We start from the raw sequence: 25,463 nt of genomic DNA, 5'->3' as shown, positions 1-25,463 counted from the left end.
TTTATTCCGCCTCCACTCCTTAGTTCTGCAGACTTCTAGTGAAATCAAGGTTTCAGTGTCACAAACACATTTAATCACCTTTGATGACTGATTCTGTACCCTGCTATGCTTTGTGTTCTTGAATCTAATGGAACCAGAAGCAGTTGCAGTCTGAAGTGTCAGTGGTTTGTGTCTTGCTTCATCCTCCTTTATAGCTTTTCTCCAGGAGGTGGAAGCCTGGAACCAGCTGTTGTGGTTGGTTGGTTGATTTGTTTGTGTTTGGCTTGGTCGAGCCTTATGGTACTGCAGTCTCCAACTTCTGAGTACATTACTTGCAGATGTCATTCCAGGTAGAAATGTGACTGTAGCTGATGAAGCCTAGAGCTGGACTTCATGGTTTCAGTGCTGGTAGCAATGACTAGCCATCAGGAGCCTACTCTTTTCTGAGTACTCTGTGGTGAGCTTTAGGATCTGTGCCTGCCTCTGGAATGAGCAGATTTTTCAGTACACAGGTTATTAGTGATGAGATTTAACCTGAAGCAAAAAAAAAAATCTGTAAAGCAAAGCTTTTTCAGCTCGTAAGATACTACCTTTGGGTATCTTTTTACCAGTCAGCTCAAAATGTGAAGGCAACAAATTCTTACTCTGAAAAATAGCCATAGGGGTAAAATGACTCTGTAACACTTTGAGTGCAAGGAATGAGCTGACCTTGAGATGTATATTAAAATGAAACTAAGTACAGAGAACCTCAGAGCTTTACAATGCATAACCCATGACCTGCATAGGAAAGATGACCTCAGGCTTGGTTCCTGACTTTAGAAATCAATTGTTTAGAATAAACAGGAAAGAACTTAATTTCCCAGCCTGGTAACAGGCTCCCTGAGAAGTGGTTGATCCCATGTTCTGCTCCCTGTGCCCAAACCGATTCTTTGTTTTATCCAACACGTCTTGGCAGACTTTCCTGTCCCAATGACCCTGTTCCCTCTCCCTGCCTTGCCAAGGGTTGTTTACATGCTGAGGATGAAGTTTGCTTCCTTTTGGTTTGTTCTTTGTGGCAATTGCACATTGCCCAGGTGGGTGAGGGATGCTGGTGACAGGCATGCTGGTGGTTGGGCCACTCTTGGGAAATGGAACGGGTGAGTTCAAACCTGTCAGCATCAAGGTGCGTGTAAGGTTCAGCTTTCTTACAGTTCAGACAAGGTCATTAGGAAATACTGTTACACAAAACATGGTTGCAGCTCCTTTCTTTAGTGTTTTAATAGTGAAAGGAATCAACTTCATGCTAAACTGTGCTGTCCTAGTAAGTTAGCTGCGTTGTAAGTATGCTTATCAGATCTGGCCCCTTTGGGGTTCTAAGCCTTCTGACACTTGTGACAGATTGTTTGTGCTGTGTTTCTTACCACCTATTGTTGGTCTGTTTTATAAATCTTCTGGGTGCCAGTCCTTGAGGTAGCCAGTTACCAGCCGGTCTTGGACAAGATCTTTGGGGCATGTTAACTAGGTCCAGACATCACAGCCAAGCCACCAGCCCCAGAGGCTCCACACAAAGACCTGATGTGCTGGAATCTGCTTTCAGCTGTAGAACAAACAAAGTAGTTGGTTCCTGAAGTAATACATTCTTTTTTAACTTGGGCATTGCAGGTACAGGGTAACCATTAATGTTTTAAAAGCATAGTCTCAGCGATTTACAAGCTTACTTGAATCCCAGGATGGAGAACCATTCCCTAAATAATCTTTGAAATGTATGCTCTCTCCAGCTTCTGATTTTTTAATCTTATTTCTTGAGATATGTGAGATATGGCAAAGGAATTGGTTCGTGAGGCCAAACCACCATATTCTCCTGCTCCAGGAACTGCCTTAATTTCCAGTGAAGAGCTAAATGTACCTGAAACCTTGTCAATACTGGGTTGGCACCAAGCTTTTTCTCTCTAGTGCAGCAGCATGTAGTAGGGGAAATAGGCTGAGCCAGTTGCTCAGGTGTGAACTATTTCCTCGCATAGTCTTTAAGCAGTTCCAAGAACTCTCTGCCTGTATCTGGTGCTGATTAGGTGTAAACGAGGTAATCACCTGCTTAGATTCAGACACAGCAGGTGTGAATAGATGCTTGTTCTTGGATACCGGGAAGCATTCCCAGAAAGGGTGCTGCTTGTCCCGAGAAGCCCTGTGTGAGTTCTGCAGAGCGTGAGGGCCATCTGGTGCTTGAAGTGTGCACCCTGGTCAGTCCTTGCCAACGTACTGACTGCCACTACTCGGCTAAAGTGCCAAAGCACTGAGGAGATCCGTTAATGGCTTAGTTTGGGTGTTCACACTTGTATCCGTATGGATAACTCCTTGTGGAAAGTCATCGGTGTGCATAATTCTGTAGGAGCATAGCAAGTTTGTCACTGATTGTGTTTTAAATACTTGAAAATTAATTCCATGCTTTGGAAAGTATAAAATATCTTCAAATGAACAAATGTTCTATCTTAGCAATGCAAGACACAGCAGAGCTGGAATTAATTCAAAGAAAGTAGAGGACAGGAAGTTCCATGGAGACAATTCCATCTTGTGATTGACTAAATTTTAGAAAATACAGGAGTCACTAGTAAAAAAGGGGAACTCAGGACTTGCTGTTCCATACTCACCCACCTGCACTGCCATGGTTATAACCCTCAATACAGATTAAAATGTATGTTTTGAAGAGAGTAATATTACTGACGTATTATAATTTTATTAATATTTCTAATAAATTAAAGACTTACAGATAGAGGACAATGGAAAAATCTCAGGAGGAGATCGGTGAGAGAGTTTGGATATTGGCCTACAAATGAGGCATAAATCTGGAAAGTGAATAATGGAAAGAAAACAAGTATTGGATTGCTGAATGGACAAGGAGTATAATATATGCTGTGCTGAATGAGGTATGTGTAAAACAGTATGAGATCATACAGGATTGTCTCATAACTTACAACATACAAGGTGGAATTGTACAGACATCCTTAGTTCTAGCACTTCCAACCATCTCTACCTGCGAAGAACCATCAAGAGAACAAGCTCGGTACTGAAGATGCAAACAAGAGCAAAGTGTGGATAAAAATGACCCGGAATAAAGATACGTTTAATAACTGTCACAGGTTTGATGAAGTGCATGGAGACGTACCCAGGCTAGCTTTAAGCCAGCTTGTTCAAGGCAGAACACTAGGCTGCTCAAATACTAGCTCGCTTTCTGCACAGCTTTTGCAGCAGGTAATAGCTGCAACTACTCTGCTGGCCTGGCTTCAGCTACCAACATGTTGAGATCAGAAGCCACAATTAATCCCCACTCTCACATCTGGTTACATAACTGAGGCAAATCCTGAAACCCTCAAACTGTGGAATATCTGGAATTTATAAATATTATTTATCCCTGGAAGAATTTCTTTGCTTGAAGCATAAATTGCTAATGCCTGCAATAGGAAAAAGAAAACAATCTTTTGTGTCAACAGAGCATGAAGAAACATAATTTCATTCTGCTGTAAGGAACTGGAGAGCAAGAATTCACAAGTAACAACCTGTTGCTGCAGAGATGTATACCTGTGAAGTTGTCATCCTATTTAATTAACATGGTGACAACGTGAAGAATTTAACCCAGCATTTTCTTCCTACTCACTGTTTGGCTGACAGAGAATGAAGATAGGGAGTAACCTCTTTCCACGCTTGTGTGTGCTCAGGTATTGCAAATGCAAAGTGGTTGCATAAGAGTGATTTTACAATTCGTAGGCATTGAATGACCAGCTGTTTTGACATGCAATGGCAATTATCTTGTGTTTAGTGAAGGTGGATCTGTTCTAATGAGCAATATAACAACTCAGCTGACATTTTTCTTTTCCTTTGTGTTTGTATCTTTGAAGAAATAGTTCAATAGTTCATTCACAGAAATTGTTTAGCCTGGAGAAGGCTCCAGGGAGGCCTTAGAGCAGCTTCCAGTGCCTAAAAGGGCTAAAAGAAACCTGGAGAGGGGCTTTGAACAAGGGCCTGTAGGGACAGGACAAGGGAAATGGCTTTAACCTGCCAGAGGAGAGATTGAGATGAGCTCTTAGGCAGGAGCTCATTCCTGTGAGGGTGTTGAGGCACTGGCACAGGGTGCCCAGAGAAGCTGTGGCTGCCCCATCCCTGGCAGTGCTCAAGGCCAGGTTGGACACAGGGGCTTGGAGCAAGCTGCTCTAGTGGAAGGTGTCCCTGCTCGTGGCAGGGGTTGGAACTGGATGAGCTTTAAGGTCCCTTCCAATACAAACCGTTCTGTGATTCATTCTATAAGATTATTTGGGCACCTTCCATGCTGTTTTCATGCTTTCTCTCCAAATTCCAGGTAGAAGAGTTGATGATGTTTCTGATTGCAAAAAGGCAAAACCCACTATGTCTCTGTCTTCCCTGAATACAACCAATTGCTTCTCAGAAAGGAACTTCATAGAACAGTTCAGAGGACATTCAGTTCTTTTTGTGCACTGCATCTATGCTACCAGTCTCAGACACAGGTACCCGTCTCACACAGCTGGCATTTCTGTACTCCCTCTGTGTCACCCATTTCCCTTTAAAATAAGATTTGTAAATATACCCAATTCCCTCGTTCAGATCTTACAACCATGTCCAAAGCTACTGATTGCCTATACACATAGTTTGATGATGATTACCACTCATCTCAGAAGTGCTGGATGTGAAAGTATTATTACTCTCCAGATGCTTGGGGGGGGCCGGCATTTTATGCTGATATTGTGTTTATTATGTGGAGATGTGGATGCACATTGCTAGTTACTCATTAATGGCATGCTTCAAAATGTTCTTTTACTATGTTGAGTTTTTATTCTTTGACATAAGAAGAGTATGAATCTTCTTACAATGTAAAAAGAGAACAGCAGAACAGATATACCAAATAATGGGATTTTAAAAAAGGGGGGGTGTCGTGAAAGATAAAAAATAAAGCATGTTCCCAAATAATAGCAACAGAAAATCAGAATTCAACAGACCATGCTAATCTTATTATTTGTTACCTAGGTTCTAATGTTCTAATATATAACTAGCTAGTACCTGGTTAATTGGTACACCCTGTGTTTGCATACCAGTACACTTTTACTGGAGAAAACATTTTAATAGCCTTTTATAAAGTTTCTAAAGGTAGAAATGAAGCAGGTAACAGCTGTTTATAACCCAGCTTAAATATCTCTGGGATAAGATCTGGATTTATCCATTTCTTGTATTTCAAATTCATACTCTCAGGAATGTGAGAACCTGCCAAAACAGCTTCCTTTATAGAGCAGTCCTTCTTCAGGTACTTCAGGATAAACTTGACTGTATGTTCCCAGGACAGGAAGGCAGTGAAAGCATTTTTCTGGTGAGATGGCAGATTGAAGTTCAGTGCTTAGAGAAATGGATAGATCAGTACCTGGGCGCATATCTTTGGGATATCTCTTCTATTTCCTAGATCTTGGCATACACTAGCAGCAAAAGTGACCCTGTACTATCCCCACAAACAATAATCCAATGAGGATCCACCCCACAGTTTTTCTGCAGTCTTCAAGAAGTGCACAGTGGCAGTATGAAAGTCCAGAGCTTGGGCTGGATACTCATGCTTAGGAGATAAAATGTACCTGAAATGCATAAAAGAACTAGTATTACACATACACTAGTATTACACATTTACTTGCAAATGGCTTGAATGGCTCATCTTACGTGCACCCGATGCATTTGCAAAACTCACCCAAAGCAGTATTAACTTTATTTAAAGTTTTGCTTGCTGAAGCAAACAGAAGAGCTTCCCCAAGATGATCAGCACTGAGCTATGCTCTTGTGTAATTTAAGTGTGTGAGGCATTAAGTCTTGCAGTGCATTTTCCTACATTTTACAAGGCCATGCATTTACTCACTTCGTGATCCAGGTACATCCACCTGGATCCAGGTTCATGCCTGCAGGGAAGTCTGCAGTTGTCCCACTCAGACTGACCTTGGATATATGTATAGCTGTGAGTAATCCTAAACCCACAAGATCCAGCCAAGTTGTGGCTCCTGAGCTTTTTACACTGGGGACACTGATTATTAGGTTATTCTATATTGGTACAGTATTGTATATTATTATTGCGTTTTAATATAGAAAGATTAATAACATTATAAAACATCATACAGTAAATGTATTGTGGTGACAAAATAGCTTCCTGTAGACAATACTTTTATTTATGGTATCAATTGGAACAAGTGAATTACAAAAGGGGGATGTTACAGTGACAATCCCTTTATTTTTTTCTTAACTACTAACTTACTTTATGTGTTGAAAATCAAGGCAGATGTAACAGTCAGACACCTAAGCAAGTTAAAGTGTTGTAAATTGATTTCAATGACATCTAAGTATACTTTGAGACTACATTTTTAAAAGCCATACTTCTTTATTCTCTGTATTCATGGTTTTATGGCTTTCTGGAGAAGATTAATATTAATAAGAAAGTAAATACTACAGAGGTAACAATGTGGGCATTCTCTCTTAACCCTTCACTGTTTGCAGAGGCACACTGCTTCTGCTTCTCTGGTTTTTCACTGTTCTGTGAGATTAATTCAATGGATTCATCAGCATTCTGATAACCAGGGAATAAAAAGATATTAGAAACTGAAATTAGGAATGTGCCTTATAATTCCTTGTTATCAAAGGCAATGATTTTTTGTAGTGACAAAACAAACAGATCTGCTTCCCTGAAAATAGCTGGCATACATATAACATTTGTGACTTTATGAACTTGTGTCAGGTATTTCTCACTGCCATTTCATGGCACATGCTTGCTCACACATATCAACAGCATAGGGGTAGACAATACTAGAGCTCAGCTTCTCTTATATTTGAAGAAATGTAAATACAAAATGGGTATCGTTAAGGGAGGGTTGGAGGGAACTAACTAATCCTGGGAGTAACACTGAATGGAGGTCACTTACGCAACAGACACAACCACTGAATCAGACTTTCTGGCTATTGTACTGGCATATTCTTTCATGGCTTTCTGAAGAACAAATGTTGTTGATGTCATTAAATCTGAAAATACTTGATGCAATATAATCTCTTTTTTTTATGGCATATTGCCACAATTGAATGTGTTCTTCCCTGTGAGGGTGCTGAGGCGCTGGCACAGGGTGCCCAGAGAAGCTGTGGCTGCCCCATCCCCGGCAGTGTTCAAGGCCAGGTTGGACACAGGGACTTGGAGCAAGCTGCTCTAGTGGAAGGTGTCCCTGCTCGTGGCAGGGGTTGGAACTGGATGAGCTTTAAGGTTCCTTCCAGCACAAACCATTCAAGGATTATTACACACTGTTGCTTAGGGTGGTTGTAAAGGCTAAAATAGCTTGAGATCCTTGTAAAAGCTTTCTGCATTGTTTTAAGTAACTGGAAGGCTGAGGCTGGCCTAGGTATGTCATACCATTTTGCTGTGGAAATGTTAATTGTAGTACTGTAGCTGAGTCTAAATGAATTTTGCAGCAGAGATTTGACTGCTGTAGAATGAAGGGTGCAGCTGATGTGCCCCTGTGAAATCAGCACATTTCTGTGTGGCTAATTCAGGCAGAAATCTGAGACTTACACATAGTGTTATAGTAAATTGTCTAATAGAACTATTCCATGGTAAGGTTGTAGGCAGAAATATGCCTCTTTTAATGTATTTAAAGATGCACTGAATTTTTCTTCAACCTTACTTGTGAATTTGCTGCATTTAGAAAATTTGGTTTACAGGGATTTACTCAGTGATGTGTTCTTTCAATTACAGAATTCTAATGCCATTTAATATGTGTGCATGTCTCCTGCCTGTAGAAACAGGATTTTTTGGAACTTTTAAAATTACATGTTTGCAGTTATCTGGTTTCTCTAATAAATTGAACTGGGGAAGAAAGGCAACTAAAGTACATGCATCATGAACACGTATTTTTAAATGGCAGCTATAAGACCACCTGAATTGCCATGAGCACTACAGAAGTCCCAGTAAACATGCGGCAGTTAGAGACCAAAGGGAGGAATGCAGAGGTTAACAACTTCTGTCTAGTTTTCAAAAAAAAAAAAAAAGAATATATTTCTTTAGCAGTACCACTTCCTGTAAGGAATATATATCATAAAGAGTGCAATATCCTACAAAAATAAGGGCAGATTAGAGAGTTTTAAAAGTAAAATAAACAGTAACTGCTTTCTATCTCTCAGTCCCTCAAACTAATCTTCAGTCACTTCCTAGGTTCAGGAGAGTTATTAAAAAGATTGAGTTAAGAAGCCTAAATAATCATATTTTGTCTTTCAGTTCCTTACTGATGCTTCCGAATATCCCACATCCTCCATGGAAGATGATGACTCCTCTCTGTTTATTTGCAGCTTGTGCTCTTGGGCAGTAAATCCTCACTGGCACCTCATCAAAATGCAGATCTTTTAGAAGCATTTTGAATCCCTGCATGCTGGCGGTCCATCAGCGAGCAGCCTTGTAAGTTTATGCTCCTCAAAGACACACAGACTTTCTGAGTAAGTTCTTTGCCTAGATAGTGTCCTGGATTCAGTAGTAGCAGTCAGTTTTTCTCCTTCTTAGTAGCTGGTGCAGCACTGTGTTTTGACTTTCAGCCTGGGAACAGAGCTGATAACACCGATGTTTTTAGTTGTTGCTAAGTAATGTTTACCCTGACTAAGGATTTTGTGAGTCTCATGCTCTGCCAGGGGAGACGGGAGGCCGGGAGGAAGCAGAGACAGGACACCTGACCCAAGGTAGCCAAAGAGGTACCATACCACAGCACGTCATGCCCAGGGAGGTAACTGGGAGTTACCCAGAAGGGCACGGGCTCTCTTCAGGGGGGTCGAACTCGCTTGGCGGTGGTATTGTATTCTCTTCTCTTGTTATTTTCTCTTATCATTATTATCATTGGTGGTAGCAGTAGTGATTTGTGTTATACCCTAGTTACTGGGCTGTTCTTATCTCAACCTGTGGGAGTTACATTCTCTCGATTCTCTTCCCCATCCCTCCGGGAGCAGGGAGGGTGGGGGAAGAAAGAGGGAGAAAGGTGGGGGAGTAAGTGAACGAGCTGTGTGGCTCAGTTTAAACCACGACAATAGATATAACAGGAAAAACTTGGAATTAGTTTAGGAATTCAGGCCTTCCCACTCTAAAAAGGCCACAAGCTACATTTTCTGTACTATATTTAGGATAATTGTATTGGTTATTTGGTGCCTTACAGGGTTACCATGAGTAACTCTAGTGGCTTTGTAATTTCAGTTATGAAAGTGAAAATGTACATCTTCATGATTTGAGGCACCATTATTTCTGGGAGAATGTTGTAATACTTACTCCATGAGATGTATTATATAAACACCTTCTAATTTCCATGATCTGGATTTACCATGAGCAACATCAGGTATTTGCTGAGGTATGGAAGTCAGGAGTCATGAGGCCTAAGGCTCCTTTTCTAATCAGTGAAGAGAAAGAGGCATATCTTGAGGACAGCTCAAATTTCAGGTGTGTCAAGTCATGCTCTGGAGGTGTCTGTTCATCTCCATTGGTTAGAAAGGGAGCCTGTGTACTTCAGATACCTCAGTTAAAGTATTTAAGGTTAGGTGTCATGAAAATGTTCCTAGCATGGCTGCATTTAGTATACTGGGAGAAAAAGGATCATGCCAGTGTGCAAGATTTGGGAACTTACTGGTCTTGGGTCATCCCCATGCCACAGAATCAGTGAGACCAAGCTTACTGTGCCAATACTCAATAATGAAGATCTGCTGGCCTAAATGAATAACTGATGAAAATGGTTCTGAATCGTATCTCCATCAGTGAAATAGTTGCCTCTATAAAGATCTCATAGGTATTCATGAAGTGGCTCAGGAGTCAGTCTCTTACATCTAATCAAGGAAAACAAATGTTCTGAAGAAGGGGAGGTTGTCACATGTATCAAAACATTTTCTTATCCAGGGCTAGTCAACTGCCGATAAATCAAGAGTGCCTGAAGATCACACTGGAATTCCCCTTTAGTTGGAACACGTGTTGTCATGAATGCGTTTCCTGCTAGGGACAACAGTTCCCATTAACTGGTGACTTAATTGCCCTTACAGGCTATGATAATTCATTCTTCTGGAATGATGACAATATCAGAAGCAATTTGCAAATTGTATTGTTCTCTCCTGAGCAACAGTTGGTGTTTTTGCCATGATAGAATGCCTGAGTAAGACAAGGAGGTAGAACTTCCTGGGGTGCGTGATCCCAGCTATCATGTGCATATGAGGCCAAATGTCATGTAGTTCAAGTGTATTCAACACCCAGTTCCTCACCCAGGCCTTTCTCAATTAATACAGAAGCTGTCTTCCTAATAAGCTAGACCAGGCTACAATGAACAAGTTGGGTGTGGAGTAATAAAAGAAATCACCATGAGCCATGGAGCCATGATCTTCTCTCTAGAAGATCATTTAGAAACATACACGAGAACCCAGACATGATCTGGAGTTAGCTCACAACATTCTGTGCCACAGCTGCCAGCAGTCTTGGGGTGTTTTAAGCCCCAGTTCCTAAAGACAAATGGATAGATTTAGTTCTTGCCTTGAAAACTTACTGTAGGTATCATGGCAAAGGGGAAAATTAATGTAAGAGCCAAGGCAGTTCTATCAGAAAGCACAGGATCAATATGACCTTCACCAAATGTCAATTTTCAAAACCTCTCATGGCTCTTAAGTCAGTCTTTTTCTCAGAGTTATGATTTTGAGATGGTTGAAGTTGGCAGAACTGCCATTTAATCTCATCTGTACTTTCTAACAGAGAATCATAGAATCAATAGTTAGGGTTGGAAAGGACCTTAAGATCACCTAGTTCCAAACCCCACACCATTGGCAGGGACACCTCCCACTAAACCATGCCATGCAAGGCTTTGTCCAACCTGGCCTTGAACATCCCTGAGTTTTAACAGTTTTCAAATTCCATTAATATACATGATAAACTTGGTATCAGAGCATTCTGTCTAAATATCCTCTTTTCTTTCCTTCTCTTAGGAGATCCTGACATCACAGAGGCATCTCCAAATTCAGAGAAAACACTGTCATGAAGGAGAACAGAGAATTTGGTATGTATTCTGCCGAAAAGCTTCTTTAATAATTACAAAGCACTTCAGAACCAATAGCAATGCACTCAGAAAATGAAAGGTATGAGTATTCCTAGACAAATGTGCCCAGTGTTGCAGTGATCACTAGTAGGTGAAACATTTTATATAAGCCAGGTTCTAAAATGTGTACTTGTGTAAGAGAAAGAGGACCTAGATCACCATGTCAGCATACCTTTTCTTGTGAAATAAGGTCTGTAAAAACTATTTGCTGGAACACCTGAATTCTGCATAAACTGGCTTTTTATGTGGAAAACCATATGGGGACCAGATTTTTTACTTTAAAAATAATTACAGAATCACATATGAACCAGCAAAAAACACTCAATTTGAGCTTCATTGACCTTAAACTACATTAGACAGTCTTTCTGTCAGTCACTTTGAAGTGTTATGCTTTGCCAGCCAAATCACAGAAACATGGAATCAGCTGGGTTGGAAAACACCTTTAAGATCAAGTCCAACCTTTACCCCTGGACTGCCAAGTCCACCACTAATAATAATTATTGTCAAAGCTTTATATCATAGTGCAATATGATCAGTTAGTTTAAATGCAGATCTGTATGAGCAAGTTAAAAGCTAGGATGTGAACTAGGAGGCTTTCTCTCATCTTTTCCATTTGAGATTGTCATTGATGTCTTTATGACAGAGTACATGGATAGATTCTGCAGGAGCATCACATGTATGATATGCTGTAGAAGGCACACATTTAACTGTTGATGCAGTTTTGCTATGACATATCACAAATACGGTGAAAGAAAAAAGGAAAAGACTGTTAAAAGAGGTCTTCACTGCAACATACAATACAGACACATCACTGGCACAGGAAGAGCAGCATTCATCAGAATGAGCAGGATATGTTGATTGCACATGTTCAATGCACATGTTCCTTTATGGAACCCTGTGAAGTCATCACTATGAGGGTTATTTCTGTGGAAGAAACATAAAGCCAGAAATTCACCAAAAGTACCAGCAGATGTCTAAAGGTTTTTGAAAGGAAATCAGGTATTGAACGGATTCAGTGCACAGCAAATGGTGAAATGCATCTTTAAAACTATTCAGGAATAGGAAACTGAATTTTCTGGAACATATTATCAATGAAGATAGAATACGTACTGTTGAATAACAGCCACTTAGAATCTATAAAAGTGGGTTTAAAAAATCACCTGAAAGAATCTTTTCATTCAACCAAGTATGGAAACATAGAGAACTTAATAACATACAGTCATATTATTATATTAAGTTTATATATAGCTTAACATGAAAAGCAGTGTGAGATACATAAAGGACAGCAGACTCTTCTTTCATGCCAGACAATGCAGAGCGCCTTAGGCTGCTCTTATGTACTCCTGCTGCCTTCTTTGAAAGCTTTTTGGGCACAAGCTGTTTCTTTCTCCAATGGCAAAGCACATGGCACAGTAGGTCTGGCTTACAAGTACTTAAATAATAAGTGGTAACAGGTCTAGCTGACCCTGCTCTGGCTGGAGGTTAGATTAGATATCCTCTGGAAGTGCCCTCCAACCTACATGGTATATAACTAGGACACAGTATATATATACATATATATATACTCTAAGGTATATAAATAGGACACAGTAATTCAGTCACTGAGAAAAGAATCACAGGTAAGAAAATTACTGCAGATAGTTCAAAATTTAGGAAAACACCTTAAATATATCAAAGTGCATTGAGGTACAGAAGGGTGGTTATTACTGTTCATATGAATTACATCCACAGCCTTCCTGTCATCCACAGGACCAATCATTTCATTGTAGAAGGCAACCAAATTACGATTGCAGTATAAGAATACATATCTCGGTATTTAAAAGAACTCACCTCACACTGGCTGCTTCTATGTATAGAATACCAACTCAAACCTTGGCCTTGATCTGCATTACTGTGTGGTTCCCATTACACACGGTTGCAGTATTTAAATGCATATCTTCATAGTTTTCTTTTCCTGAAAATCACAATATCACAGAGCATGATAAACTCACCAGAATTTCCATCAGAATATATATGTAATGATAGAAGCGGAGTTTTAGTGGCTGATCAGCATCAGGAGGAATCTCTACCTTGAAGGAATTACAAGTTTCAATAAAACCAGTAATACAAAAGCAACCAGAATTCCTGCTATTAAAGCCAACACATAAAAGGATTCAGTTTTTCTTTGGTGGGAATAACATATTAGAGAGTGGTGTTATTTGATTCTGTCAGTGATGTGATTCTGTCAATATTTATATCCTTCAGTTTGACTCCACAGAGAAGTCATTTGCATTCCAGAACTCCTCCACCCTCCTCCTACAGATAAAGCTGCCAGATGCTGGCAGCATCCAAACATCTGGCTATTATAGCTTCCTTTAGCATGGTCAGAGTTAATACATAGAAGACTCACATCCAGGAAATGTCATTATTCTGTATATTCCAAAATTCCAAAACAAGTGTATTTTTTAGCTGCTTTATTTGTATTCTGCTTTATGGGCCTCAAAAGCTAGGTGGAATTTTTTGCAAGTGTACTAGTTAGTACAGAAGTATACTACCTCTCCTTAAGAACCTGTGGAAGACTGAACTCCAATCTCCATGTTCAGAAGTTGTAACAGTTCTGGTGTTGGGAGTAGATCTGAAGTATGATTCTAAGGCTTTTGCTTAGTGCTGGTCATGTTTTCCCCTGCTATGTTGCTGGGACAGACAGCTTCGAACAGAGAGCTTCGAATAGAACTGTTCTGTTGGCCACAACAGTTAGAACAGACATTGTGAAGTACCTCTAAAAGAATTAGATTTTATAGATTCACATAGAGCTATCAGTTATGTGGAAGCTCCCTGTCCAGAGATCTCTGGGCTTACCAATGATATGAAAGAGAAACTTCACCTTCACTTGGAGAACTTTGGCCCTAACCCTCTGTTATCATTCATTCTAAACAAAGGATTTTGATCTCTTTACACCTTCTTAGTTTGCTGTTTGTTGCTGAGGCAACCCAATGTTACCCTTTGCTGTCATTTAGGCTGTGATCAGACCACATGGCCAGCCAAATGCTTGTACCAACAGAGGTGATGATAGCAAAGGAATGTGTGACCAGGTGTAACTCCATGTATTTCTGTCCACTGTATGACTGGAAAAAACTTGTTTGTGTAAAAGTAAAAAGCAAAGAAACACCAGCTCATTGTGATATAAGCAGTACAACATATGCTTAGCCCCTGAATACCCTGAACTATTTCTTCATACCCACTAACCTCCTAGATAGTCCATTTAAAAACCCTTTTAAAAGCTTGGAATTGTGGTCATAGAAGAGAAATACTCCTCTCTATGAGCCATAAGATTCTGCATTTGGTTAACAGACTTGTAGTAGTATTCCCTCAGAAAGTAGGATCTTGACTCAAAACAAGGTGAGACCTTTTTAGCTTTTCTTATACCCTTAAAAGAAGCAGTTAAAATACATCTGCTTGGGAAAATCCCATTTTTTTTAAATATGCATTATATGAAAGAGTGAGAAACATTCATGTGAATTAGTCAATAGGGTAAACCAACACTTACCTGTGTGGAATGAGAATAAACAAGAAGAGCCAAAAGAAAGTACCAGATGATGAGAGACCAGGCTGGGTTTTAAAGAGAATAGGTCTAATCTGTAACTTACTGGAAGTGAGCAAGTACAACTGATTGAATATAAAACTAATACTGACTCAAATTGTTTGACTAAGCTGGGGAATAATGGATCTCTTCCATCACTGTGGGGTGCAGGATGTTTATAGTTGCTCCCTCCCAACTTCTTACTCCATCCAGACCTACGGGGTTTACTAACTGGAATGCTACAAGCTCAGGAGTGCTGCATCCCAACTAGAAGGCAGTGCGGCAGAAGAACCAGGAGACCTCCTTGGATGAATAAGGAGCTGCTGAGGAAAATTCAAAGGAAAAAAGAAGCTTATAAAAAATGGAAGCAAGGACAGGCGGCCTGGGTAGAGTACAGGGATGTTGTCCGGGAAGCTAGGGACCAGGTTAGGAAGGCTAAGGCCCAGTTAGAATTAAACCTAGCCAGGGATGTTAAGGATAACAGGAAGGGATTCTACAGGTATGTAGCAAACAAAAAACAGATTAGGGACAACATAGGCCCCTGAGGAAGCTTTCGGGAGAACTGGCTACACAGGATTTGGAGAAGGCTGAGGTTCTGAATGACTTCTTCACCTCGGTCTTCACTGGCAAAGGCTCTGACTGCACCACCCAAGTCTTAGAAGGCAGACACAGGGACTGTGAGAATGAAGACCTTGGGCCCACTGTGGGAGAGGATCTGGTTCGAGACCATCTTCAAAATCTGAACGCGCACAAGTCTGTGGGACCTGATGGAATCCATCCGTGGGTCCTGAAGGAGCTGGCGAATGAAGTTGCTAAGCCACTGGCCATCGTATTTGAAAAATCATGGCAGTCAGGTGAAGTTCCCAACAACTGGAAAAAGGGAAATGTAACCCCCATTTTCAAGAAGGGGAAAATGGAAGACCCAGGGAATTACAGACCAGTCAGTCTCACCTCTGTGCCTGGCAAAATCTTGGAGCACATTCTCCTGGAAGGCATGCTAAGGCACATGAATAACAACAAGGTGCTTGGTGACAGCCAGCATGGCTTCACTGAGGGGAAATCCTGCCTGACCAATTTGGTGGCCTTCTATGATGGGGCTACAGAACTGACGGACAAGGGTAAAGCAGTTGATGTCGTCTACCTGGACTTGTGCAAAGCGTTTGACACTGTCCCACACGACATCCTTCTCTCTAAATTGGAGAGATATCAATTTGATGGATGGACCACTCGGTGGATAAAGAACTGGCTGGATGGCCGCACACAAAGAGTTGTGGTCAATGGCTCGATGTCCGGCTGGAGACCAGTAACGAGTGGTGTCCCTCAGGGATCGGTGTTGGGACTGGTCTTGTTTAACATCTTCGTCGCTGACATGGACAGTGGGATTGAGTGCGCCCTCAGCAAGTTTGCTGATGACGCCAAGCTGTGTGGTCCGGTTGATATGCTGGAGGGAAGGGATGCCATCCAGAGGGACCTTGACACGCTTGTGAGGTGGGCTGATGCCAACCTTATGAAGTTCAACCATGACAAGTGCAAGGTCCTACACCTGGGTCGGAGCAATCCCAGGCATGGCTACAGACTGGGCAAAGAAGAGATTCAGAGCAGCCCTGCAGAGAAGGACTTGGGGGTGCTGGTCAATGAGAAAATGAACATGAGCCGGCTGCAGTGTGCGCTCGCAGCCCAGAAACCAACCGTATCCTTAGCTGCATAAAAAGGAGCGTGACCAGCCGGTCGAAAGATGTGATCCTGCCCCTCTACTCTGCTCTTGTGAGACCTCACCTGGAGCATTGTGTGCAGTTCTGGTGTCCTCAACATAAAAAGGACATGGAACTGTTGGAGCAAGTCCAGAGGAGGGCCACAAGGATGATCAGGGGACTGGAGCACCTCCCGTATGAAGATAGGCTGAGGAAGTTGTGGCTGTTCAGCCTGGAGAAGAGAAGGCTGCGTGGAGACCTCATAGCAGCCTTCCAGTACCTGACGGGGGCCTATAGGGATGCTGGGGAGGGTCTCTTCGTCAGGGACTGTAGTGACAGGACAAGGGGTAATGGGTTAAAACTTAAAACAGGGGAAGTTTAAATTGGATCTAAGGAGGAAATTCGTTCCTGTTAGGGTGGTGAGGCACTGGAATCAGTTGCCCAGGGGGATTGTGAGTGCTCCATCCCTGGCAGTGTTCAAGGCCAGGTTGGATGAAGCCTTGTGTGGGATGGTTTAGTGTGAGGTGTCCCTGCCCATGGCAGGGGGGTTGGAACTAGATGATTTTGAGATCCTTTCCAACCCTAACTATTCTATGATTCTATGATTAAAAAACCTAACCCAAACCAACCAAAAACCAACCATGTAAATTATAGCAAAAATTAAGGCTCCTTTTATATTCTGAGAAGGAATATCTGGGTTGCGGTTTAATGATTTTTACTAATACTTCCTAAAAGTAATAGGTTTTAAGTATAAACATACTTTTAAATAGGACAAGTGAAGGTACAAGGATATTTCTCCTTTATTAATTTTTAGTTTCTTTGTGGTGGGTTTAAACAGTCCCCTGATATTATCAACTGTGGCTTGTGGCATATCCAGATTTCCCCAAATCACTTAGGAGCTCTCAATATATATGTTTTTTTTTCCATGATGTCAAGACTTTCAGACCAGCAACCATGAATCTAATGAGAGACTGAGGGGAGGTATGAGGCCTCTGAAGAGGGGTGTTGGACTTTCTGGTTAGTTGTTTCATATAAGGGATGTTTTTTTAATTAAAAGTGTTGGTCATTAATTGGAGGGGAGGGCGGAGTGTTCTGAAAAAAGCATCTCTGGTCATTATTTTATACGTTAGCCTTTAGGACACATCTGGATTTATGCATGCTACTGTCACAATTGATCTTTCTTCCTCCAAAGAATCAGCTGATCCTCACTGCCCTGTGCCATTGTGCATGTCAGGTGTCATGGTTTAAACCCAACCACAAACCTCGTCCACTCACTCCCCCCCTTCTTGCCCTCCCCCTGCTCCTGGAGGGACGGAGAGGAGAATCGAAAAGAATGCAACTCCCACGGGTTGAGATAAGAACAGTTTAGTAACTAAGGTATAACACAAATCACTACTGCTACCACCAATAATAGTAGTGCTAAAGGAAATAGCAAGAGGGAAGAATACAACACCTCAGCACCAGCCGACTGATAACTCGCCCCACTCCCCCCAGCCAAGCACCGACCGATACCTCAACCAACCCTCCAGTCCCAGCCCTTCCAGGGTAACTCCTGGGCATGACGTGCTGTGGTATGGAATACCTCTTTGGTCAGTTTGGGTCAGGTGTCCTGTCTCTGCTTCCTCCCGGCCTCCCCTCCTCCCTGGCAGAGAATGAGGCTCAGAAAGTCCTTGGCCAGACCAAACATTTGAGCAGCAACTGAAAACATCCGCGTTATCAGCACTGTTCCCAGGCCAAAAAATGAAAATATAGCACTGCACTAGCTACTAAGAAGGAGAAAAGTAACTGCTACTGCTGAACCCAGGACATCAGGAAAGATAAAATAACTTTTTAAAAGGCAGCAGGCCCCATAAATGTGTTGAAGGATCAGCTGCCTTTGGAAGCCCTATGTTGTTTACCCCATGTATCATTTGCTCCAGTGTCCTCCTCCAGAACTGCTTGTCCCTTAAAAAGATCAGTGATAATGGCAGTGATTCAGCAAGAGGAAGCAAAGTGTCTTACTGCTAACAGTGAATAAAGCTCTAGAGATACCAGATTAAGTTGCTAAAAATCCAGATCTTTCTGTTGTACAGACCATCAGTGAGAGTACTGTAGGTTCTGTCTGAAGAACTCAGCATCCCTCTGTGCCTTCCCTTAGCTCAGCTGAATCTCTCCAGAGATCTCTTCCCATCCTGAATCTACAGTGTTGTCTTATTCCATCCCAACAATTCATACACCTAAAGCTGACCTCTGCTAGCCTTCTAACCAAACAAATTTGGCTTTGACAACAGCATTCTTTTCCTAACATTCCTTCTCTCTTGGGCTTCCTTTCTAGAACTGTCAAGTTTGAAGAAGCTTATGACAGTTAGAGGACTTGAATTATCTCACCTCTGCCTGTAGTAGTGAACCAGTCGCTCAGAAAGAAATTACAGCTGCTTGTAATGATTTTTTTTCAGAAACACATTGATAGAAAGGATTCAGGGAACATTTTGTCTGAAGATTTTTTCCTAAACCAGTTTACAGGCTTCCAGTGCAAATTTACTGCAGGCATTAACCTCCTGTTCTGGTCTTGTCAAAATCCGTATCATGTTGGTGTAGTAGGATTTCAGGTCAGACTCTTGAAACAGTAAGCTGATTTGATTTTGAAGGCCTTATGGACTTTATTCTTCTGCCTCCCTCAATCCTTGTGTGTCTTAGAGGTTTTGTCAGGACTGAGGAATTAGTCAGAAGGAACGGTAAATAAAGAGAAAATAAGATGAGTCAGTCTAACAAAATGTAGTCACTCCATTCCTGTTTACATGTGGTATTTTTCACTGTTCTGTCTCCCAATATGAGGAAAAAGGATAACAGATTGAGACAGATTTGGCTTCTAATCAAAGTGTTAAAGAAAAAAGAAGGACAATTAATACAAATGACAAAATCCTACATGTACTAAGATGACTAAGAATTTGAGAGATAATTTCTTTTCTTGCTGCTGCATCCCTTTGTCTGAATTCCAGCTAGTACCTGCGTGCACTTTGAAAACACTGTACTGCTTATAAAGACAATTATCTTTACACATCTTGAATCTAGAAAGGGATGTCATCTAGAATTTGAATTACTCAGACATTTGTTATGTCTTTATTCATGATACTGCTTTGTTGTGAGACCCTGGAAAAGCAGTGACACACCCACATGTAGCTTTTCGCACAAGGCTGGACAGACTTTTCTGTCAAGGCTGGAAGTTAAACAGAAATGTGGTTCATCTGAGTTTAGTCCATGGCAAAGCTCCACTTACAAGGCAACAGTATCAGACTCTTAATGCTTAATAGCACACACAGGGACAGTGTGAAATTACAGAACCACTGGGATACATTTCAAACAGAAAATGTGAACTCAAGGGAAGAATGAAATCGAGAAGCAAAAAATTTAGCTCTTGATTTATCCAAATCTGACAGCAGTGCTTCATGTAACAAAAACCAGACCAGCTTGGCAAAAAGTTTTCCTTTTTTAAAGGAGGTTTAGTTTTAACGTGTGATTGTGATAGATTGTCCATGGTAAAGAACCTTGCAGTGATGTAAAAAACTGTTATTCTTAACACACCAGTAACAGACTTTCCACTGTGTGACAATGCTGCTCTGTGTTCCCAGTTTTTTCCCATCTGCTTACCAATGTCCTGTATATATTTGGGTGCAGTTCTTTAAGTTGAAAACACAGAATTCCTAGCCCAAATAGCTTTCAGACATGCATTGAGCATGCTTTTAATTTCCAACTCCTTTTCCTGACAAAAGTTCTTGCAGTTTAGCAACTTCATTTGCACAGACTTTCAAGTTTGCTAGGAGCTTGGCTGCAAAGGCTTTGTGAGCCAATGTAGAGTTCTGCCAGCATATAGAGGTGCAACATGAAGTTCTAAGCATTCAGATGTTCTACCCAAGCCTCTTCATAGATCCATGTAATACTGTTCTGCAAAAATGGACCTTTGTTATGCAAGTGATGTGTATGCAAGATATGTATGTTATGCAAGTGTGTTGTGCAAGAGAGTGTTTCAACTTATTTTAGAAGTAAATGTTGCCTTTTCACTGCTCTTTTTTCCTTCAAGACTGGGAAAGTAAAAAGAAGTAGGTTTCTATGACTCTCATTGAGTGTATGAGTAAATCTACACTAAGTGTGATCCAAAAGCTGGGTTTCAGTTACAAAAGGCCTTCCTAACCTCCCTTTAAATTAGCTTGCCAAAATGTGAACAGGTTTATTTTTAAGCTGGGCTATTACAATTAGGCACTACTGTGGTTAAATATTCAGAAAGCATAAAGGCATCTTTTGAGTGGTGGTCCCAGGTGTGGGTCATTCAGGGATGATCTAAATTTGAACTTATTAATTCAGAATAGATTTATAAAACTCTGTTAAAGCTGTATTACTTTACACTTCTGTTAAGAAGTACAAGCCCAGAAATTTAAACAGACAAGTGGAAGCCAAAACTGAATGAGTTACTGCTGAGATGTATTACATGACTCCCTTGTTGCAGACTGGAATAAAGTTTAGTTTAAAGTGCCATGAAAAGGGCTTAAACCAAGTTTCTGGGTTGTTTTTTGTTTTTCAATTAATGCTTCATTGTGAGTGTCTGTATAGGAAACAAATAGTTGAGTACTGTGCAACTATCCAAAATACAAAGTTAATTCTGCAACCAAGCTATAGCAACTGATGCAGTTTTACAAAATTAACAGGCCAGTGCAGTGGTGAAAGACTTGTGAGCAGAAACATGAAAGGATTCACTTTGGGACAACTTCTAACTTACAGTTAGGAACAACTGTGATGTGACAGATCCTTGTTACCATCAACAAAAGTATGTACCAATTGGCTGTCTGCACCTCTAGATGTTTCCTGTAAGGAGTCTGGATAACCAAACCTACGTGAAGGTCTGGTTAGGGGATTACACAACCAGAGATCAACTCTGAACAAAAGCATATGTTGGTTTTGTAAAGGTGACAGTTTGGGAAAAGACCTCTTGCCAAAAAAGAGCACAACCCCAGAATACTATTTTTCCCCACTTTTCAGAGTGGAACTGCAATTAAGAGGGACAAACCTCAGCTGTTCCCAGTGTTCTACATACTATGTGTAGAATTTGAAGCTATTTGACTTGTTGGCCAAAGTAGGTGAATTCTTAACTTGCATGTACTTTTCACCATATTTATTACAGACAAGATGTAGCAACTTCAGTTTTGCTGTAAGTCTGCTTTTGCTTCTTGCTTTTGTACATTCATACAATGTAGTGACTCCTGGTTTTCAGTGCTTCAAGGTAAATCTAAAGTAGTAAAGAAGTAAAATAGTTCGTACTTCCAAGAAATTTTAAGAGGAAAATTTTAAATATCTAGAACCGTCTTTTTACTCCCACTCCAAATGGTAACAACTTCACACATAGATCAATAAACCAAAATCATAATGAATGAAAAAAGCCCAAATACTTTCAATGTATTTTAAGGTATTCTTGAAACTGGAAAGAGATTGAAATCCATATTCACAAGATTATTCCATTTCCACTGGCTTCAAAGGATCTGCAAATGTCTTAAACAATTAATTTTGGTTTTAATATGAACAGGTTAATTGTAATATTACTGACTTTTCTATTTTAAATGTGTCTGTGGTGATTTATGCATAAAGAGACTTAACTCAGGAATCAAAAAATCAGATTTACTTTGATGAACTTCATATCCTTTCATTTTGAACACTGCTCCTTATGTCCGTACCAGCAAGTTGTTATATTTGTTACCAGTCCAGACACTGAGTCATTCTAGTCTAAACCAGACACTAAGCTGTCTGTGTAATTTCTCCCTCCTCCTCAGTTTTTGGACTGAGAGGAAAATTAGAATGACAGGTCTGCCCCTAGCTCCGTTTCCAAAGGTATTACTGTAAAAACACACAGAGGTGCTAAACACTGCCAAGCAGCAATGGAAAGTCTTTGAGCTCTGGTTATTTCAGATGCAGCTAAGTTAAGGAGTACCACCTGATCCCAACAATCTGTCCAGACTTACAGTTTCTGGTTAGGAGCTTCATCTTCTCTCCAGAAAGCTCTCTCCTGACACTCAGTGATGATGCAGTGATAGTCATATGGCTTATTTGTTATGAGGAAACCTGCCATTTAAAGGTAAGAACTCTGCAAGTTTCTCTCTAAATTTTTTTTTTTTTTTTTTCTGAAAACTTTGGTGGAACTTTTAACAGAGCTCAAATTCAAGGATTTACATGTTCTTCGTATTTTATGTTAAAAATCTTGTGTGTGATAAAGGTTTTAAATGTGGGTTGATTCCACGGCATAAAATTGAATTTCTTTTCAAAGGGACTCAACTTCCTAATTAATTTCTATTGGTTGTGTAATATACTTCGGCTACGTATGTGTAAGTGCTTAGATCATACACTTCCATTGCAGTGGTGCTTTAGGAACCTTAAAGTTGGAAGGTCTCTTTCAAACGTGTCATTTTCCAGCAATTGTAGCTTTTACCACTAGATGGCTTCCCAGGATAGTGGATATAGACCCGACCTCCTGAATTAACATGGGGGATTGGATTCATTTTAGCACATTCTTACTGATATATACAGATATAAAGTCTAAGCTCTTGCCAGCTCAGCTGTGAAGACAGCAATGGAGGTTTGACACCCTTGAGCTTTTTGTGACACCTTCAAAGCTTTGCATACTGGATTATCAGGTTGTTTCTGGTCGCTGTCAAAACTCCAGCAGTGCTCTCAGTTCAGATGTACAGTTAGATCCTCCTCAGAAACGCTTCATCAGTGCAGCTAAAACAAATCATACCTGCCTCGTGCTTTACAGTGCCAACAACCAGGCTGGGGGGCAGTGTTGCAAGCAGCTTTGCCCTTTCTCCTGTTACAACAGAGTCCAAAGTGCTATGGAGTCCTTGTGTTGCAACTATGCCCTCCTAACTGGACAAAAAGGGCTTTTTTGGAAAAGTAGAGAGAAAACCCCATCCTTTGTTATGAGGAAGTGTCTCCCTCCTTCATACCGAGCCTGCCTCTTATTGTCCCACTACTCCAGCACCAGTTTTCAGCAGTGCATCTTCCAGCACAGAAAATGCATGAGTTGTTGTGTTGTCCATAAAAGCATCAGTCCAATGTTAGATTTTGATGGTTAGCTGGATCCAGCCTGGCAATCCGGCGCTGAAGGAACCGTTCCCCTCCACACCAGCTTATCCTGGGCCAACACTTCTGTGCCCGAGCTCCAAGATTTGAACTCAGCCTTAACCCTGCCTGTTCCTGAGCTGAGGGTCCGGATGGGGGAATAGGGGGTCCGGCTGAAGACAAGGAGTCCCGGGCGGGGGGCAGCGGGGACAGGGAGTCAGGGTGGGGGACAGGGGCTGCGTGCCCGGGTGGCGGAGCCCCGAGACCGCCGTAGAACGCAGCTAGTCCCGACTCGCAGGCAGCGCCCGCCTCGGGCTGCGTGTTGGAGCTGGTGTGCGGCGGCTGCGGGAGAGCTCGGGGGAGGGGAGAGCCAAGCCAGCCACTCACAGCAACAGTAGTGAGAGCTCCCCAACACTTTAACTGTCAATCAGCCTTAATAGGGTATAAAAACCTCCCCAGCGCCGCGGCTCTGATAGCCAGAGAGCGCCATAAGGAGAAATGAGCAGGAGCCAGCGCTGAAATAGTGCACGGCGTAATTCCTGCTCTGTGATCTCAGATACTCCAAGTGAAAAACCAGGCGAGGGGGCAGCGAGAGGCGGTTATCAGCTCAGTCTCTGCAACCGGCTCAGGACAGAACGGCTACAGATATTTATAGATAAGAAAACAAAACCAACAACCTTACCCTGAGTTGAGCCTTTCTTAAAAAGAAGGTCCTGGCAGTTCTGTCTTATTTAAGCAATTTCCTGAGTCTAAGAATAGAAATGAGCTGCCTGGAAGGCACTGCAGGCTGAAATTTGGAGACATAGGCTGCTTTATTTTATTTTTCCAAATATAAAAGCCTTCCATTTGCATACTGGATTTTTATGTTGGTCCTTGAAGCTGAGGGATGGATAGTTACTTTTAACTTTTTTTTCCTCTCTTTTAATTTAAAAAATTAAACCTGTCTTCCAGTTAAAAAGCAAGGAAACCATTTTACCTGCATGTGACAATCCCAGAGGACACTCATCAAGAAAGAGGGGAGTGACTTGGTCTTTTGTACTACTTTACTCCTACCCCAATTTTTTTAGGGGGAGAGAAGCCTTTTTGTCAGTCCAGGAATCTCTCGTCCCCCAAGGTTTGGAAGGGGGTGGAAGATTTGTCACCCATCTGGGGGTGCATGAAGGGTATTGGATTTCTTTCTCTGTCAACTTGGTTTTGTAAAGGGTTGGAAGAGGATTTTGCCTTCCTGGCTTGCTTGGAACAAGAGGATGATTTGGAAGTGGCTGGGCGCTCTGCTGCTTTTCCCTGTGCAGATGGTTTACCTGGTGGTGAAAGCTGCCGTGTGCATGGTGCTGCCACACAAGCTCCGGGACCTGTCTGGAGAGAACGTGCTGGTCACCGGCGGCGGCAGAGGCATCGGCCGGCATCTGGCCAGGGAGTTCGCAAAGCGAGGAGCCAAGAAGGTGAGCATGGGTGTGAGGGGAGCTCCCACCTGCTGCTTTGCTCTGCTCCAGAGCCTTCCACTCAGAGGTTAACAGCCTTTCCTCTGGGTGGGATTGGTGGGATCACCTTAGAGAAGGGGCACTAATCTTTTGAAAACCCAGTGTGCTGAGCCATTGCATTGACTTACATTTCAGAAGTTACCCACTCTCCTCCTTCCCTGCATCCTCTCTTCGCAGCTCATCAAAGAAAATGTGACAGTGAGAAAGGGCTTCCCTTGTGAATTCTCTGCTGATAAAGTGGAGGTTTTTGCTCCAGCCAAGGTTTTCATGTGGCAGGGAAAGGAGAGCTAGGTGATATCCCAGGCGTGAAGCTAGTGCTCACTTGCATTTCTATTCATAGGCTGCTTCCTGGCAGTCCTGGTTGCTAAGACTGGGTACAAGCAGGAAGGGTGCAGCTGATCTCTGGTGCCAGCCTCAGGCTCTCCTTGGGCACAGCCAGACTGCTACTGCCTGTCACCCAATGTGACACTATGCTTGTCACCCCAAGGGGTCTTAGAAAGGGGCAGATGGTGTATGCAGCTCTGGCTGTTGGGAACATGGGGAGAAGGGTTCAGTTTCACCCCAGTGGTTTTCCACTTGCAAG

At 41.8% G+C, this 25,463-nt stretch overlaps 2 protein-coding genes and 1 long non-coding RNA gene across 3 annotated transcripts in view; 2 read left to right on the top strand and 1 right to left on the bottom strand.

Annotated features, from left to right (window-relative positions):
• The window catches only part of LOC136022662 (uncharacterized), a 53,949-nt gene extending 31,444 nt beyond the window's left edge, over positions 1-22,505 (top strand). Inside the window, exons 2-4 of the long non-coding RNA XR_010616254.1 lie at positions 8,317-8,422; positions 10,960-11,030; positions 22,251-22,505. This is a non-coding gene — a long non-coding RNA (uncharacterized LOC136022662). The remainder of the gene's footprint in view (positions 1-8,316; positions 8,423-10,959; positions 11,031-22,250) is intronic.
• On the bottom strand, positions 4,871-8,453 carry LOC136022661 (arylacetamide deacetylase-like 3). Its single transcript, XM_065696252.1, is given in 6 exon segments — positions 4,871-5,445; positions 5,448-5,499; positions 5,501-5,582; positions 6,909-6,949; positions 6,951-6,973; positions 8,254-8,453. Coding segments are annotated over 6 exon segments (693 nt in total). The 5' UTR covers positions 8,396-8,453; the 3' UTR covers positions 4,871-5,092.
• Positions 22,506-23,859: 1,354 nt separating the features above from the next.
• DHRS3 (dehydrogenase/reductase 3) overlaps positions 23,860-25,463 on the top strand; it is a 34,757-nt gene continuing 33,153 nt past the window's right edge. Inside the window, exons 1-2 of the mRNA XM_065696243.1 lie at positions 23,860-24,109; positions 24,351-24,841. Coding sequence (XP_065552315.1) covers positions 24,647-24,841 — 195 coding nt within the window. The 5' untranslated portion in view covers positions 23,860-24,109; positions 24,351-24,646. The remainder of the gene's footprint in view (positions 24,110-24,350; positions 24,842-25,463) is intronic.

Source organism: Lathamus discolor, chromosome 16 (assembly GCF_037157495.1).
Source record: "Lathamus discolor isolate bLatDis1 chromosome 16, bLatDis1.hap1, whole genome shotgun sequence".
Classification (NCBI taxonomy): Eukaryota; Metazoa; Chordata; class Aves; order Psittaciformes; family Psittacidae; genus Lathamus; species Lathamus discolor.
The sequence above is the reverse complement of the archived record's forward strand: the minus strand, read 5'-3'. Positions and strand labels throughout refer to the sequence as shown.